We start from the raw sequence: 15,338 nt of genomic DNA, 5'->3' as shown, positions 1-15,338 counted from the left end.
CGACGGTGGCGTTGTCTAGGCGACGGTGGCGTTGTCTAGGCGACGGTGGCGTTGTCTAGGCGACGGTGGCGTTGTCTAGGCGACGGTGGCGTTGTCTAGGTGGTGACGTTGTCTAGGCGACGGTGGCGTTGTCTAGGCGGTAGCGTTGTCTAGGCGACGGTGGCGTTGTCTAGGCGACGGTGGCGTTGTCTAGGCGACGGTGGCGTTGTCTAGGCGACGGTGGCGTTGTCTAGGCGACGGTGGCGTTGTCTAGGCGACGGTGGCGTTGTCTAGGCGACGGTGGCGTTGTCTAGGCGGTGGCGTTGTCTAGGCGACGGTGGCGTTGTCTAGGCGGTGGCTTTGTCTAGGCGACGGTGGCGTTGTCTAGGCGACGGTGGCGTTGTCTAGGCGACGGTGGCGTTGTCTAGGCGACGGTGGCGTTGTCTAGGCGACGGTGGCGTTGTCTAGGTGGTGACGTTGTCTAGGCGGTGGCGTTGTCTAGGCGACGGGGGCGTTGTCTAGGCGACGGTGGCGTTGTCTAGGCGACGGGGGCGTTGTCTAGGCGATGGTGGCGTTGTCTAGGCGACAGTGGCGTTGTCTTGGTGGTGACGTTGTCTAGGCGGTGGTGTTGTCTAGGCGACGGTGGCGTTGTCTAGGCGACAGTGGCGTTGTCTTGGTGGTGACGTTGTCTAGGCGGTGGCGTTGTCTAGGCGACGGTGGCGTTGTCTAGGCGACAGTGGCGTTGTCTTGGTGGTGACGTTGTCTAGGCGGTGGCGTTGTCTAGGCGACGGTGGCGTTGTCTAGGCGACAGTGGCGTTGTCTTGGTGGTGACGTTGTCTAGGCGGAGGCGTTGTCTAGGCGACGGTGGTATTGTCTAGGCGACGGTGCCTCCGCCCTGCTTGCTCTCCGCCTGCCTCCGCTTCACGTCCCAGTTGTAGACACGCGCCATGTCTGCCGCGTCGACCCCGCTCAGGAAGAACCACGACGTCGGGGGGAGGGGGGGGAGCATCCAGCGTAAGGTTGGGCTGGAGGCGGGGCTAGAGGGTTTAGAGGCGGGGCTAGAGGGATTAGAGGCGGGGCTAGAGGCGGGGCTAGAGGGTTTAGAGGCGGGGCTAGAGGGTTTAGAGGCGGGGCTAGAGGCGGGGCTAGAGGGTTTAGAGGCGGGGCTAGAGGGTTTAGAGGCGGGGTTAGAGGGTTTAGAGGCGGGGCTAGAGGGTTTAGAGGCGGGGCTAGAGGCGGGGCTAGAGGGTTTAGAGGCGGGGTACTAGAGGGTTTAGAGGCGGGGCTAGAGGGTTAGAGGCGGGGCTAGAGGGATTAGAGGCGGGGACTAGAGGGTTTAGAGGCGGGGTTAGAGGTTTAGAGGCGGGGCTAGAGGGTTAGAGGCGGGGCTAGAGGGTTTAGAGGCGGGGCTAGAGGGTTAGAGGCGGGGTTAGAGGGTTTAGAGGCGGAGCTAAAGGGTTTAGAGGCGGGGCTAGAGGGTTTAGAGGCGGGTTTAGAGGCGGAGCTAGAGGGTTTACAGGCAGGGCTAGAGGGTGAGAGACGGGGCTAGAGGATTAGAGGCGGGTCTAGAGGGTTTAGAGGCGGGGCTAGAGGGTGAGAGACGGAGGGGGGGGGGCTAGAGGCGGGGCTAGAGGGTTTAGAGGCGGGGCTAGAGGGTGAGAGACGGGGCTAGAGGATTAGAGGCGGGTCTAGAGGGTTTAGAGGCGGGGCTAGAGGGTGAGAGACGGAGGGGGGGGGGCTAGAGGCGGGGCTAGAGGGTTTAGAGGCGGGGCTAGAGGCGGGGCTAGAGGGTTTAGAGGCGGGGCTAGAGGGTGAGAGACGGGGCTAGAGGGTTTAGAGGTGGAGCTAGAGGGTTTACAGGCAGGGCTAGAGGGTGAGAGACGGGGCTAGAGGATTAGAGGCGGGTCTAGAGGGTTTAGAGGCGGGGCTAGAGGGTGAGAGACGGAGGGGGGGGGGGCTAGAGGCGGGGCTAGAGGGTTTAGAGGCGGGGCTAGAGGCGGGGCTAGAGGGTTTAGAGGCGGGGCTAGAGGGTGAGAGACGGAGGGGGGGGGGGGCTAGAGGCGGGGCTAGAGGGTTTAGAGGCGGGGCTAGAGGCGGGTCTAGAGGGTTTAGAGGCGGGGCTAGAGGGTTTAGAGGCGGGGCTAAAGGGTTTAGAGGCGGGGCTAGAGGCGGGGCTAGAGGGTTTAGAGGCGGGACTAGAGGGTTTAGAGGCGGGGCTAGAGGTTTAGAGGCGGGGCTAGAGGTTTAGAGGCGGGGCTAGAGGGATTAGAGGCGGGGCTGGAGGCGGGGCTAGAGGGTTAGAGGCGGGTGGATGAGTGGGTGGGTGAGTGGGTGGATCGATTAGTAGGTGTGTGAGTGGGTGAGTGGATGAGTGAGTCGGTAAGTGTGCAAATCAATGAGTAGGTGGGTAAGTAGATGAATGGGTCGATGGGTGAGTGAGAGGGTGAGTAGTAGGTGAGTGAGTGAGTAGTAGGTGATTGTGTGGGTGAGTGGATGAGTGAGTGAGTAGTAGGTGAGTGGGTGGGTGAGTAGTAGGTGATTGTGTGGGTGAGTGAGTGAGTGGGTGAGTGGGTGAGTAGTAGGTGGGTGAGTGGGTGAGTAGTAGGTGATTGTGTGGGTGAGTGAGTGAGTGGGTGAGTGGGTGAGTAGTAGGTGGGTGAGTGGGTGAGTAGTAGGTGATTGTGTGGGTGAGTGGGTGAGTGAGTAGTAGGTGGGTGAGTAATATGTGATTGTGTGGGTGAGTGGGTGAGTGTGTGAGTGAGTGGGTGAGTAGTAGGTGAGTGAGTAGTAGGTGGGTGAGTGGTAGGTGATTGTGTGGGTGAGTAGTAGGTGATTGTGTGGGTGAGTGGGTGAGTGTGTGAGTGAGTGGGTGAGTAGTAGGTGAGTGAGTAGTAGGTGGGTGAGTAATATGTGATTGTGTGGGTGAGTGGGTGAGTGGGTGATTGTGTGGGTGAGTAGTAGGTGGGTGAGTAGTAGGTGAGTGAGTAGTAGGTGATTGTGTGGGTGAGTAGTAGGTGATTGTGTGGGTGGGTGAGTGGGTGGGTGAGTAGTAGGTGGGTGAGTAGTAGGTGATTGTGTGGGTGAGTAGTAGGTGAGTGGGTGAGTGTGTGGGTGAGTGGGTGAGTGTGTGGGTGAGTGGGTGAGTAGTAGGTGAGTGGGTGAGTAGTAGGTGGGTGAGTGGGTGAGTGTGTGGGTGAGTGGGTGAGTAGTGGGTGAGTGAGTAGTAGGTGGGTGAGTGTGTGGGTGAGTGTGTGGGTGAGTGGGTGAGTAGTGGGTGAGTGAGTTGTAGGTGGGTGAGTGAGTAGTAGGTGGGTGAGTGTGTGGGTGAGTGGGTGAGTAGTAGGTGATTGTGTGGGTGAGTAGTAGGTGATTGTGTGGGTGAGTGGGTGGGTGAGTGGGTGATTGTGTGGGTGAGTGGGTGAGTAGTAGGTGGGGCAGTGGGTGTGTGGGTGAGTGAGTGGGTGAGTAGTAGGTGATTGTGTGGGTGAGTGGGTGAGTAGTAGGTGGGTGAGTAGTAGGTGGGTGAGTGGGTGAGTAATAGGTGATTGGGTGAGTGGGTGGGTGAGTGAGAGGGTGAGTGAGAGGGTGAGTGAGAGGGTGAGTGAGAGGGTGAGTGTGTGGGTGAGTGTGTGGGTGAGTGAGTGAGTGTGTGAGTGTGTGAGTAGTAGGTGAGTGAGTAGTAGGTGAGTGAGTAGTAGGTGGGTGAGTGGGTGAGTAGTAGGTGATTGTGTGGGTGAGTGGGTGGGTGGGTGAGTGGGTGATTGTGTGGGTGAGTGAGTAGTAGGTGGGTGAGTGAGTGAGTAGTAGGTGAGTGAGAGGGTGAGTGAGTTTGTGGGTGAGTGTGTGGGTGGGTGAGTGTGTGAGTAGTAGGTGAGTGAGTAGTAGGTGAGTGAGTAGTAGGTGGGTGAGTGAGTGAGTAGTAGGTGAGTGAGTAGTAGGTGGGTGAGTGGGTGAGTAGTAGGTGATTGTGTGAGTGAGTAGTAGGTGAGTGAGAGGGTGAGTGAGTGGGTGGGTGGGTGAGTGAGTGTGTGAGTGTGTGAGTAGTAGGTGAGTGAGTAGTAGGTGAGTGAGTAGTAGGTGGGTGAGTAGTAGGTGATTGTGTGGGTGAGTGGGTGGGTGAGTGGGTGATTGTGTGGGTGAGTGAGTGAGTAGTAGGTGGGTGAGTGGGTGAGTAGTAGGTGATTGTGTAGGTGAGTGGGTGGGTGGGTGAGTGGGTGATTGTGTGGGTGAGTGAGTGAGTAGTAGGTGGGTGAGTGAGTGAGTAGTAGGTGAGTGAGTAGTAGGTGGGTGAGTGAGTAGTAGGTGGGTGAGTGAGTGAGTAGTAGGTGGGTGAGTGAGTGAGTAGTAGGTGGGTGAGTGAGTGAGTAGTAGGTGGGTGAGTGAGTGAGTAGTAGGTGGGTGAGTGAGTGAGTAGTAGGTGAGTGAGAGGGTGAGTGAGTGGGTGGGTGGGTGAGTGAGTGAGTGAGTAGTAGGTGGGTGAGTGAGTGAGTAGTAGGTGGGTGAGTGAGTGAGTAGTAGGTGAGTGAGAGGGTGAGTGAGTGGGTGGGTGGGTGAGTGAGTAGTAGGTGATTGTGTGGGTGAGTGAGTGGGTGGGTGGGTGAGTGAGTGAGTAGTAGGTGAGTGAGTGGGTGGGTGGGTGAGTGAGAGGGTGAGTGAGTGGTGGGTGGGTGGGTGAGTGGGTGAGTGAGTGGGTGGGTGGGTGAGTGGGTGAGTGGGTGGGTGAGTGGGTGGGTGAGTGGGTGAGTGATTGTGTGGGTGGGTGAGTGAGTGAGTAGTAGGTGATTGTGTGGGTGAGTGAGTGGGTGGGTGGGTGAGTGAGTGGGTGATGATCGCTACGTCGCCGAGCCATCATTTGTGACGTCCAGCTCCATGGTAGCTCAGTGGTAACAAAACAAAAGTAGTGCAACGCGCTAACCGCTCCACTCCCGCTCACGCGCGCCGGCTGGCGACTCTCCCGTCTCCTCGGCGGAAGGATACTGACTTCTGTGGTGGTGAACTGGTCCCGCAAGAAATCCAGGTCGGTGCCCAGCTGCTCCATGTTGCGCGTCGCCGTGTCCAGATTACGCTCGAGCAGCGAGCGAGCCTCACTCACCTCGTACTCCAGCATCACGTTCGCCTGACGCACACACACACACGCACACACGCACACCGAGTTAGCCTGACACACACACACACGCACACACACACACCACGTTAGCCTCACTCACCTCGTACTCCAGCATCACGTTCGCCTGACGCACACACACACACACGCACACACACACGCATCACGCGCACACACACACACACACCACGTTAGCCTCACTCACCTCGTACTCCAGCATCACGTTCGCCTGACGCACACACACGCATCACACGCACGCACACACACAAACACACACACCGAGTTAGCCTGACACACACACGCACACACACGCACCACGTTAGCCTCACTCACCTCGTACTCCAGCATCACGTTCGCCTGACGCACACACACGCATCACACGCACGCACGCACACACGCACAAACACACACACCGAGTTAGCCTGACACACACACACGCGCACACACACACACCACGTTAGCCTCACTCACCTTGTACTCCAGCATCACGTTCGCCTGACGCACACACACGCATCACACGCATGCACACACACACGCACAAACACACACACCGAGTTAGCCTGACACACACACACGCGCACACACACACACCACGTTAGCCTCACTCACCTCGTACTCCAGCATCACGTTCGCCTGACGCACACACACACGCACACACGCACGCACACACACACACACGCATCACGCGCACACACACACCACGTTAGCCTCACTCACCTCGTACTCCAGCATCACGTTCGCCTGACGCACACACACGCATCACACGCACGCACACACGCACAAACACACACACCGAGTTAGCCTGACACACACACACACCACGTTAGCCTCACTCACCTCGTACTCCAGCATCACGTTCGTCTGACGCACACGCACACACATCACACACACACACACGCACACACGCACACACACACACCACGTTAGCCTCACTCACCTCGTACTCCAGCATCACGTTCGCCTGACGTACACGCACACACCAAGTTAGCCTGACGCACGCACACACACACACATCACACACACGCACGCACACACACATCACGTTCGCCTGACACACACACACACATCACGTTAGCCTGACGCGCACACACACACACCAAGTTCGCCTGGCGCACACGCACACACACCACGTTGGTGAGTGAGTTGGTGAGTGGGTGGGTGAGTTGGTGAGTGGGTGAGTTATTGAGTGAGTGAGTTGGTGGGTGAGTTGGTGAGTTGGTGGGTGAGTTGGTGATTAAGTGGGTGGGTGAGTTGGTGGCTGAGTGAGTGAGTGGGTGAGTTGGTGAGTGGGTGATTAAGTGGGTGAGTGAGTTGGTGGGTGAGTTGGTGGGTGAGTTGGTGAGTGGGTGATTAAGTGGGTGAGTGAGTTGGTGGGTGAGTTGGTGAGTTGGTGGGTGAGTTGGTGATTAAGTGGGTGGGTGAGTTGGTGGCTGAGTGAGTGAGTGGGTGAGTTGGTGAGTGGGTGATTAAGTGGGTGAGTGAGTTGGTGGGTGAGTTGGTGGGTGAGTTGGTGAGTGGGTGATTAAGTGGGTGAGTGAGTTGGTGGGTGAGTTGGTGAGTGAGTTGGTGAGTGGGTGGGTGAGTTGGTGAGTAGGTGAGTTGGTGAGTGGGTGAGTTGGTGGGTGAGTTGGTGATTAAGTGGGTGAGTGAGTTGGTGGGTGAGTTGGTGAGTGAGTTGGTGGGTGAGTTGGTGAGTGGGTGAGTTGGTGAGTGAGTGAGTTGGTGAGTGGGGTGAGTTGGTGGGTGAGTTGGTGATTAAGTGGGTGGGTGAGTTGGTGGCTGAGTGAGTGAGTGGGTGAGTTGGTGAGTGGGTGAGTTGGTGAGTGAGTGAGTTGGTGAGTGGGTGAGTTGGTGGGTGAGTTGGTGATTAAGTGGGTGGGTGAGTTGGTGGCTGAGTGAGTGAGTGAGTTGGTGAGTGGGTGATTAAGTGGGTGAGTGAGTTGGTGGGTGAGTTGGTGAGTGAGTTGGTGAGTGGGTGGGTGAGTTGGTGAGTGGGTGAGTTGGTGAGTGAGTTGGTGAGTGGGTGATTAAGTGGGTGAGTGAGTTGGTGGGTGAGTTGGTGAGTAAGTTGGTGAGTGGCTGGGTGAGTTGGTGAGTGGGTGAGTGAGTTGGTGAGTGGGTGGGTGAGTTGGTGAGTGAGTTGGTGAGTTGGTGAGTGGGTGATTAAGTGGGTGCCGGCCTTCATAGGTGCTGCTCGCTAACAGCACTTGCCCCAACGGTCCGTTCAGGCTACGCGGGGGATCTTTGTCTTCGACGCTGGCGGTGATGATAGTGGAGGTGGCGATGGTGGCGATGGTGGCGATGGTGGCGATGGTGGCGACGGTGGTGGTGGTGGCGGCGATGGTGGCGATGGTGGTGGTGGCGACGGTGGTGGTGGTGGCGATGGTGGCGATGGTGGTGGTGGCGATGGTGGCGATGGTGGCGATGGTGGTGGTGGCGACGGTGGCGATGGTGGTGGTGGCGATGGTGGCGATGGTGGCGATGGTGGCGATGGTGGTGGTGGCGATGGTGGCGATGGTGGCGATGGTGGCGATGGTGGCGATGGTGGCGATGGTGGTGGTGGCGACGGTGGCGATGGTGGCGATGGTGACGATGGTGGCGATGGTGGCGATGGTGGTGGTGGCGATGGTGGCGACGGTGGCGATGGTGGTGGTGGCGATGGTGGCGATGGTGGTGACGGTGGTGGTGGCGATGATGACGATGGTGGCGATGGTGGCGATGGTGGTGGTGGCGATGGTGACGATGGTGGCGACGGTGGTGGTGGCGGCGATGGTGGCGATGGTGGTGGTGGCGACGGTGGTGGTGGTGGCGATGGTGGCGATGGTGGTGGTGGCGATGGTGGCGATGGTGGCGATGGTGGCGATGGTGGTGGTGGCGACGGTGGTGGTGGTGGCGATGGTGACGATGGTGGCGATGGTGGCGATGGTGGTGGTGGCGATGGTGGCGACGGTGGTGGTGGCGATGGTGGCGATGGTGGTGACGGTGGTGGTGGCGATGGTGACGATGGTGGCGATGGTGGCGATGGTGGTGGTGGCGATGGTGACGATGGTGGCGATGGTGGCGATGGTGGTGGTGGCGATGGTGGCGATGGTGGCGATGGTGGCGGTGGTGGTGGTGGCGATGGTGGCGATGGTGGCGACGGTGGTGGCGATGGTGGCGATGGTGGCGATGGTGGTGGTGGCGGCGATGGTGGCGATGGTGGTGGTGGCGACGGTGGTGGCGGCGATGGTGGCGATGGTGGCGATGGTGGCGGTGGTGGTGGTGGCGATGGTGGCGATGGTGGCGACGGTGGTGGCGATGGTGGTGGTGGCGGCGATGGTGGCGATGGTGGTGGTGGCGGCGATGGTGGCGATGGTGGTGGTGGCGACGGTGGTGGCGGCCTTCGTAGGCCCTGCTACTCGCCACTAACAGCGCACGGACCCCGACGTGTAGACTCACCCCGAGCCACAGGCACACACGGTCGGTGGGGGCGATGGTGGCGCGTGCGTACAGGTTGTCCAGCAGCAGGAAGTGGGTCTCCAGCGGTTCTGTGGAGTCCTGGACGCAGGGCACAAGACTCAGCACCCACACACACAGGCTCCTCCCACTCACCCACAGGCTCCTCCCACTCACCCACAGGCTCCTCCCACTCACACACAGGCTCCTCCCACTCACACACAGGCTCCTCCCGCTCACACACAGACTCCTCCCACTCACCCACAGGCTCCTCCCACACACCCACAGGCTCCTCCCACACACACAGGCTCCTCCCACTCACCCACAGTCTCCTCCCACTCACCCACAGTCTCCTCCCACACACACAGGCTCCTCCCACTCACCCACAGGCTCCTCCCACACACCCACAGTCTCCTCCCACACACCCACAGTCTCCTCCCACACACCCACAGGCTCCTCCCACACACACACAGGCTCCTCCCACTCACCCAGTCTCCTCCCACACACACAGGCTCCTCCCACTCACCCACAGGCTCCTCCCACACACCCACAGTCCTCCTCCCACACACACAGGCTCCTCCCACTCACCCACAGGCTCCTCCCACACACCCACAGTCTCCTCCCACACACCCACAGTCTCCTCCCACACACCCACAGGCTCCTCCCACACACACAGGCTCCTCCCACTCACACACAGGCTCCTCCCACACACCCACAGGCTCCTCCCATTCACCCACAGTCTCCTCCCACTCACCCACAGGCTCCTCCCACACACCCACAGTCTCCTCCCACACACCCACAGTCTCCTCCCACACACCCACAGGCTCCTCCCACACACACACAGGCTCCTCCCACTCACCCACAGTCTCCTCCCACACACACAGGCTCCTCCCACTCACCCACAGGCTCCTCCCACACACCCACAGTCTCCTCCACACACCCACAGTCTCCTCCCACACACCCACAGGCTCCTCCCACACACACACAGGCTCCTCCCACTCACACACAGGCTCCTCCCACACACCCACAGGCTCCTCCCATTCACCCACAGTCTCCTCCCACACACCCACAGTCTCCTCCCACACACCCACAGGCTCCTCCCACACACACACAGGCTCCTCCCACTCACACACAGGCTCCTCCCACACACCCACAGGCTCCTCCCATTCACCCACAGTCTCCTCCCACTCACCCACAGTCTCCTCCCACTCACCTACAGTGGGTGGGTGGGGGGAGACCCCCCCCCCCACTCAACCCATGTGGTGGTGGGTGGTGCCACCCCCCCTGCCGCTGCTGCTTGTTTGCGCCATCTCCCCTCCCTCCCTCCTCCCTCCCCTCCCTCCGTCCCCTCCTCCTCCCTCCCCTCCTCCCTCCCCTCCCTCCCTCCCTCCCTCCCTCCCTCCCCTCCTCCCTCCCTCCCTCCCTGCCTCTCTCCCTGCCTCTCTCCCCTGCCTCCCTCTCCTCCCCTCCCTCCCCCCCTCCTTCCCTCCCTCCTCTCTCCTCTCCTCCTTCTCTCCCTCCCCTCTCTCCCTCCCTCCCTCTCTCCCTCCCTCCCTCCCTCCCTCCCCCCTCCTTCCCTCCCTCCCTCTCTCCCTCTCCTCCCTCTCTCCCTCCCCTCTCTCCCTCCCTCCCTCTCTCCCCTCCCCTCCCTCCTCCCTGCCTCCCGATGGCGCTCCACTCCGTCACGCCCACCAACTCCTCACCTTCTTCTTCTGCATGTGCCGGATGATGTCCAGAGACTGCTTGATGTCGGGCACCTGGTTCTTTAACCTGGAACGCAAGCGCATGGACACAGATACACACACACACAGAATCACACAGACACACAGACACACACACACAAAGACACAGACAGACAGACACACACAAAGACACACACAGGTGCGAACACACGCATACACACACACACGTGCACACAGACACACACAGACACGCGTGCACACAGACACGCGTGCACACAGACACACACAGACACGCGTGCACACAGACACACACAGACACGCGTGCACACAGACACACACAGACACGCGTGCACACAGACACACACAGGCATACAGACAGACACACACACAGGCATGCACAGACAGACACACATACAGAGGGACACACACAGACACACACAGGTGCAGACACACACAGACACACACACGTGCACACAGACACACACAGACACACGTGCACACAGACACACACAGGCATGAACAGACAGACACACACAGGCATGCACAGACAGACATACACACAGAGGGACACACACAGACACACAGAGACAGACACACACAGAGACACACACAGACAGACACACACAAAGACACACACAGGTGCGGACACACACAGACACACGTGCACACAGACACACACAGACACACACAGACACACAAAGACTCACTCAGACACACACACAAACACACACAGACACACAAACACACACAGGCATGCACAGACACACAAAGACTCACTCAGACACACACACAAACATACACAGACACACACAGACAGCCCACGCGAGACAGCACGCACGAAATAAGACGGCACGCACGCGCTTAGTAGAGTGATGCACGTGGTGGCGGCAGTGGTCGTGGTGATGACAGTGACGGTGATGGCAGTGGCACCGGTGGTGGTGGTGTTGGTGGTGGCGTTGGCGGTGGTGATGACAGCGGTGGTGGTGTTGGCGGTGGTGTTGGTGGTGTTGGCGGCGGTGTTTGGTAGTGTTGGCGGTGGTGGTGATGACAGTGGTGGCGGTGTTGGTGGTGGTGTTGGTGGTGTTGGCGGTGGTGTTGGTGGTGTTGGTGGTGGCGTTGGTGGTGTTGGTGGTGGTGTTGGTGGTGTTGGTGGTGTTGGCGGTGGTGTTGGTGGTGGCGTTGGCGATGGTGGTGGCGTTGGCGATGGTGGTGGCGTTGGCGGCGGTGTTGGTGGTGTTGGTGGTGTTGGTGGTGTTGGTGGTGGTGTTGGTGGTGTTGGTGGTGTTGGTGGTGGTGTTGGCGGTGTTGGTGGTGTTGGTGGTGGTGTTGGCGGTGTTGGCGTTGGCGGTGTTGGTGGTGTTGGTAGCGGTGTTGGTGGTGTTGGTGGTGGTGTTGGCGGCGGTGTCGGTGGTGGCGGTGGTGTTGATGTTGGCGGTGTTGGTGGCGGTGTTGGTGACGTTGGTGTTGGTGGTGTTGGTGGTGGCGTTGGCGTTTGTGGCGGTGTTGGTGACGTTGATGTTGGTGTTGATGTCTGTGCCCGCCGCCCTCTCCGTCTGCGCTCACCGCAGCTTCTTCTGCAGCAGGTTCATCTCGAGGTATTTGTACTTCTGGTGCTGCTCGTCCAGGTGCTTGAGAACCGACTCCGTCGTCTCCGCGCTGCCCTTGCTCTTCATGTACGCGTCAACGTCCTCCTGCGCAAGCACCAGCAGCAGCAACAGCAGCAGCACCAGCAGTAGCAGCAACAGCAGTAGCAGCAGTAGCAGCAGTAATAGCAACAGCGGCAGTAGTAACAACAGCAGCACCAGCAGTAGCAGCAGCAGCAGTAGCAGCAACAGCAGTAGCAGCAGTAGCAGCAGTAATAGCAACAGCGGCAGTAGTAACAACAGCAGCACCAGCAGTAGCAGCAGTAGCAACAGCAGCAGCACCAGCAACAACAGCACCAACAGTAGCAGCAGCAACAGCAGTAGCAGCAGCACCAACAGCAGCAGCAACAGCAGCAGTAGCAGAAGAAACAGCAGCAGCAGCAGCAGCAACAGTAGTCTCAGGGTTAGCGAGTCCGAGTTTGTGTGCGAGTCTCTGTGAGTCTCTGTATGTGAGTCTCTCTCTGTATGACTCTCTCTCTATGAGTCTCTCTGAGTGTGAGTCTTTCGGTGAGTCTCTGTATATATGAGTCTGTGTGTGAGTCTTAGTGAGTCTGTGTGACTGTGTCTGTCTGTGAGTGTGTAAGTGTGTTAGTGTGTGAGTCTGTTAGTGTGCGTGTCTGTGAGTCTTAGTGTCTGTGAGTCTTAGTGAGTCTGTGTGACTGTGTGTGTCTGTGAATGTGTTAGGGTGTGAGTGTGTAACTGTGTGAGTCTGTGTTAGTGTGTGTGACTGTGTGTGGTTGTGTTAGTGTGTGTGAGTCTGTGTGTCTTAGTGTGACTGTGCGTCTGTGTGTGACTGTGTTAGTGTGTGTGTCTGTGTGTGTGTGACTGTGTGTGTGGGGAGTGGTGGTGCAGTGGTTAGCGCGCTGCGCTATGAACCCGGCCACCCGAGTCCGATTCCCGCTCACGGCCACCACCACCACCAGTGACGACTATCTGCACCGGTCCTGGGCCTCCCCTAGGTCGACTCAGCCTCAAATGGATCCCTTGCGCGGTGTGTAAAACATCGCTAGCACTGGGGAGACAAAGGCGGTCGGGCGTGGTGCTGGCCACCCACCCCCCGCACTTGCCCCTACAGCGTGTGAAGGCTACACGAGGGGGGGGGGATCTTTGTCTTTGTGTGCCACTCTGACCATGAACACGGCCGCCGGGATTCCGAGATGTGACTTCGTTTCGGACGCCATCTTGCAAAAGAGCCGCGCCCACGTGACACCCCCCTCTCGTGACGTCACGCGCGACCACCAACTGCCGCGGGTGATGACGTCACTCGGATCCCCCCGCCCCCTCGTGACGTCACTCACGGCCACCAACGGCCGCGGATGATGTCGTCACTCGGTTCCCCCCGCCCCCTCGTGACGTCACTCACGGCCACCAACGGCCGCGGGTGATGACGTCACTCGGTTCCCCCCCGCCCCCCCTCGTGACGTCACTCGCGGCCACCAACGGCCGCGGTGATGACGTCACTCAGGTCCCCCCGCCCCCCCCGTGACGTCTCCGACCGCGTTGGTCGATGACGTCATGTCAGCGGCGGGCTTGATCGATTCGCTTCTGGATGAAGGCCTCAGCAATCCATTGACATCCTGCATTTGTATCGTAAATCCTTCTCCTTTCCCACGTTAGTTGAACAAACAACATGTTGACAATGTGTTTTCATGGGTTGCATTCTGGCCACAAGCATTGCGGTCAATGCAGTAACCAGAGGTGTGGACTCGAGTCATGTGACTTGGACTCGAGTCAGACTCGAGTCATGAATTTGATGACTTGCGACTCGACTTGGACTTGCATAACAATGACTTTGTCCCACCTCTGGCAGTAACATGATTCCTTGTAAAAAAGGTGTTTTATTGGCAGAAAAAAGGGGAAAAACCTCTTATCAAACAATGTCGTTATTGTTCTTTTTCAGAAAACTACCCTGGCTATCACAAATTATAGCGGCGAAACAGCGTGGCTTATCATGTGCACATTTATACCAGTAGCCCAATGATAACCCACTCACCAACTCACCCACTCACCAACTCACCCACTCACCAATTCACCCACTCACTAATTCACGAACTCACCCACCCACTCACCAACTCACCCACCAACTCACCCACTCACCAACTCACCCACCCACAATCACCCACTCACCAACTTAATCACCCACTCACCAACTCACTCACCAACTCACTCACTTAATCACCCACCAACTCACTCACCAACTCACTTAATCACCCACCCACCAACTTAATCACTCACTCACCCACCAACTCACCAACTCACCCACCAACTCACCCATTCACTCATCATCACGTGGACATCTATAGCAGCAGCCAAATCACTCTAAAATGCGTGATGTTGCTTATAAATGTGGAGGGGAAAAACCGGAGGACCCGGAGAAAATGTCACGCGACCACGGAGAGAGACACACAAACTCCAAATCTACAGCAGCAGGCGTCGTCAGGGTCCGGATCGAACCCACGACCTCCTGTGTACCAGGCGAGGTAGTCAACATCTCCAAGCCACCGTGATGATGAGAGAGAGACGCAGACTCCAAATCTACAGCAGTAGCAGGCATCATCGGGGTCGGGATGGAACCCACGACCTCCTGCACACCAGGCGAGGTAGTCAACATCTCCTAGTCACCGTGATGATGATGAGAGACAGACTTCAAATCTACAGCAGCAGCAGGCATCGTCAGGGTCGGGATGGAACCCACGACCTCCTGCATAGCAGGCGAGGTAGTCAACATCTCCTAGCCACCGTGATGATGATGATGATAGAGACACGCAAACTCCAAATCTACAGCAGCAGCAGGCATCGTCAGGGTCAGGATGGATCCCACGACCTCCTGCACACCAGGCGAGGTAGTCAACATCTCCTAGCCCACTGGGGCTTCACGAACGCCGTTACATTGGCAGCACCGCAGCATCACGCAGCTACCAAAAACATCGAATAAAAACCCATTCTCTTTGGTTCTTTTGGTTAAAGTCACGTGTCGCGTCCTACTCATTGACATGCTAATTTTTCTCTAACCCCTCCCTCTCTCCGCCCCCCACCCCCTCTCTCTATTTAAGGCCTCGTCACAGAGACGTTCTCTCTCTCTCTGTGTATCTTTGTGATGTCTGCCTGCTTATATGTCTGTCTATAGTTTTCTGGTTAAGATTTTTGTTGCTATTTCTTTTATACCCGATGACGATTGCTTGTGTTGCAATCGAAACGTCGTAGTATGCTAGTATTTAATTTATTATTTTATCTTCATACGTCACTTTACCCAAAGAAGCAAAGAGTAATTCCTGCAGTCACGAAAGCTCCAAATTAAGAAAAAAATCTTAATTTTAGAACTTTCGTGACTGCAGGAATTATTATTTGTTTCTTTCGGTTAAGTCACGTCTAAAGATAAAATAATAAATTAAATTAAATAATAGAATACGACGTTTCGATTGCAACAAGCAATCATCATCAGATTTTATGTCGCTATTTCATTATACCTGATGATGATTGCTTGTGTTGCAATCG

At 57.7% G+C, this 15,338-nt stretch overlaps 2 protein-coding genes across 3 annotated transcripts; both read right to left on the bottom strand.

The window, feature by feature from the left end:
* Window positions 1–13,101, bottom strand: VBP1 (VHL binding protein 1). Of its 2 annotated transcripts, XM_078623511.1 has the most exons (6): window positions 12,974–13,101; window positions 11,764–11,891; window positions 10,222–10,288; window positions 8,522–8,620; window positions 4,957–5,095; window positions 1–930 (listed from the first exon to the last, which is right to left on the bottom strand). In XM_078623511.1, the coding sequence occupies exons 1-6, from the start codon at window positions 13,022–13,024 to the stop codon at window positions 854–856; spliced, it is 561 nt and encodes a 186-aa protein (XP_078479637.1). In that variant the 5' UTR covers window positions 13,025–13,101; the 3' UTR covers window positions 1–853. The 2 variants fall into 2 exon arrangements, with proteins under 2 accessions (XP_078479637.1, XP_078479639.1); XM_078623513.1 differs by lacking the exons at window positions 1–930; window positions 4,957–5,095 and adding an exon at window positions 5,111–6,044.
* LOC144740772 (uncharacterized) lies at window positions 7,181–8,459 on the bottom strand (the record flags this gene model as incomplete). The annotated part of the gene is made up of 1 exon (XM_078623514.1): window positions 7,181–8,459. A coding segment is annotated over one exon (1,152 nt), but the record flags the coding sequence as incomplete, so codon positions are not given.
* Window positions 13,102–15,338: the final 2,237 nt, after the last annotated feature.

The sequence above is a fragment of the Lampetra planeri genome, unplaced genomic scaffold (genome assembly GCF_965212315.1).
Source record: "Lampetra planeri unplaced genomic scaffold, kcLamPlan1.2.h2 scaffold_293, whole genome shotgun sequence".
NCBI classification, from domain to species: Eukaryota; Metazoa; Chordata; class Hyperoartia; order Petromyzontiformes; family Petromyzontidae; genus Lampetra; species Lampetra planeri.
Note: the sequence above shows the minus strand (reverse complement) of the source record. Positions and strands in the feature narration are given on the sequence as shown.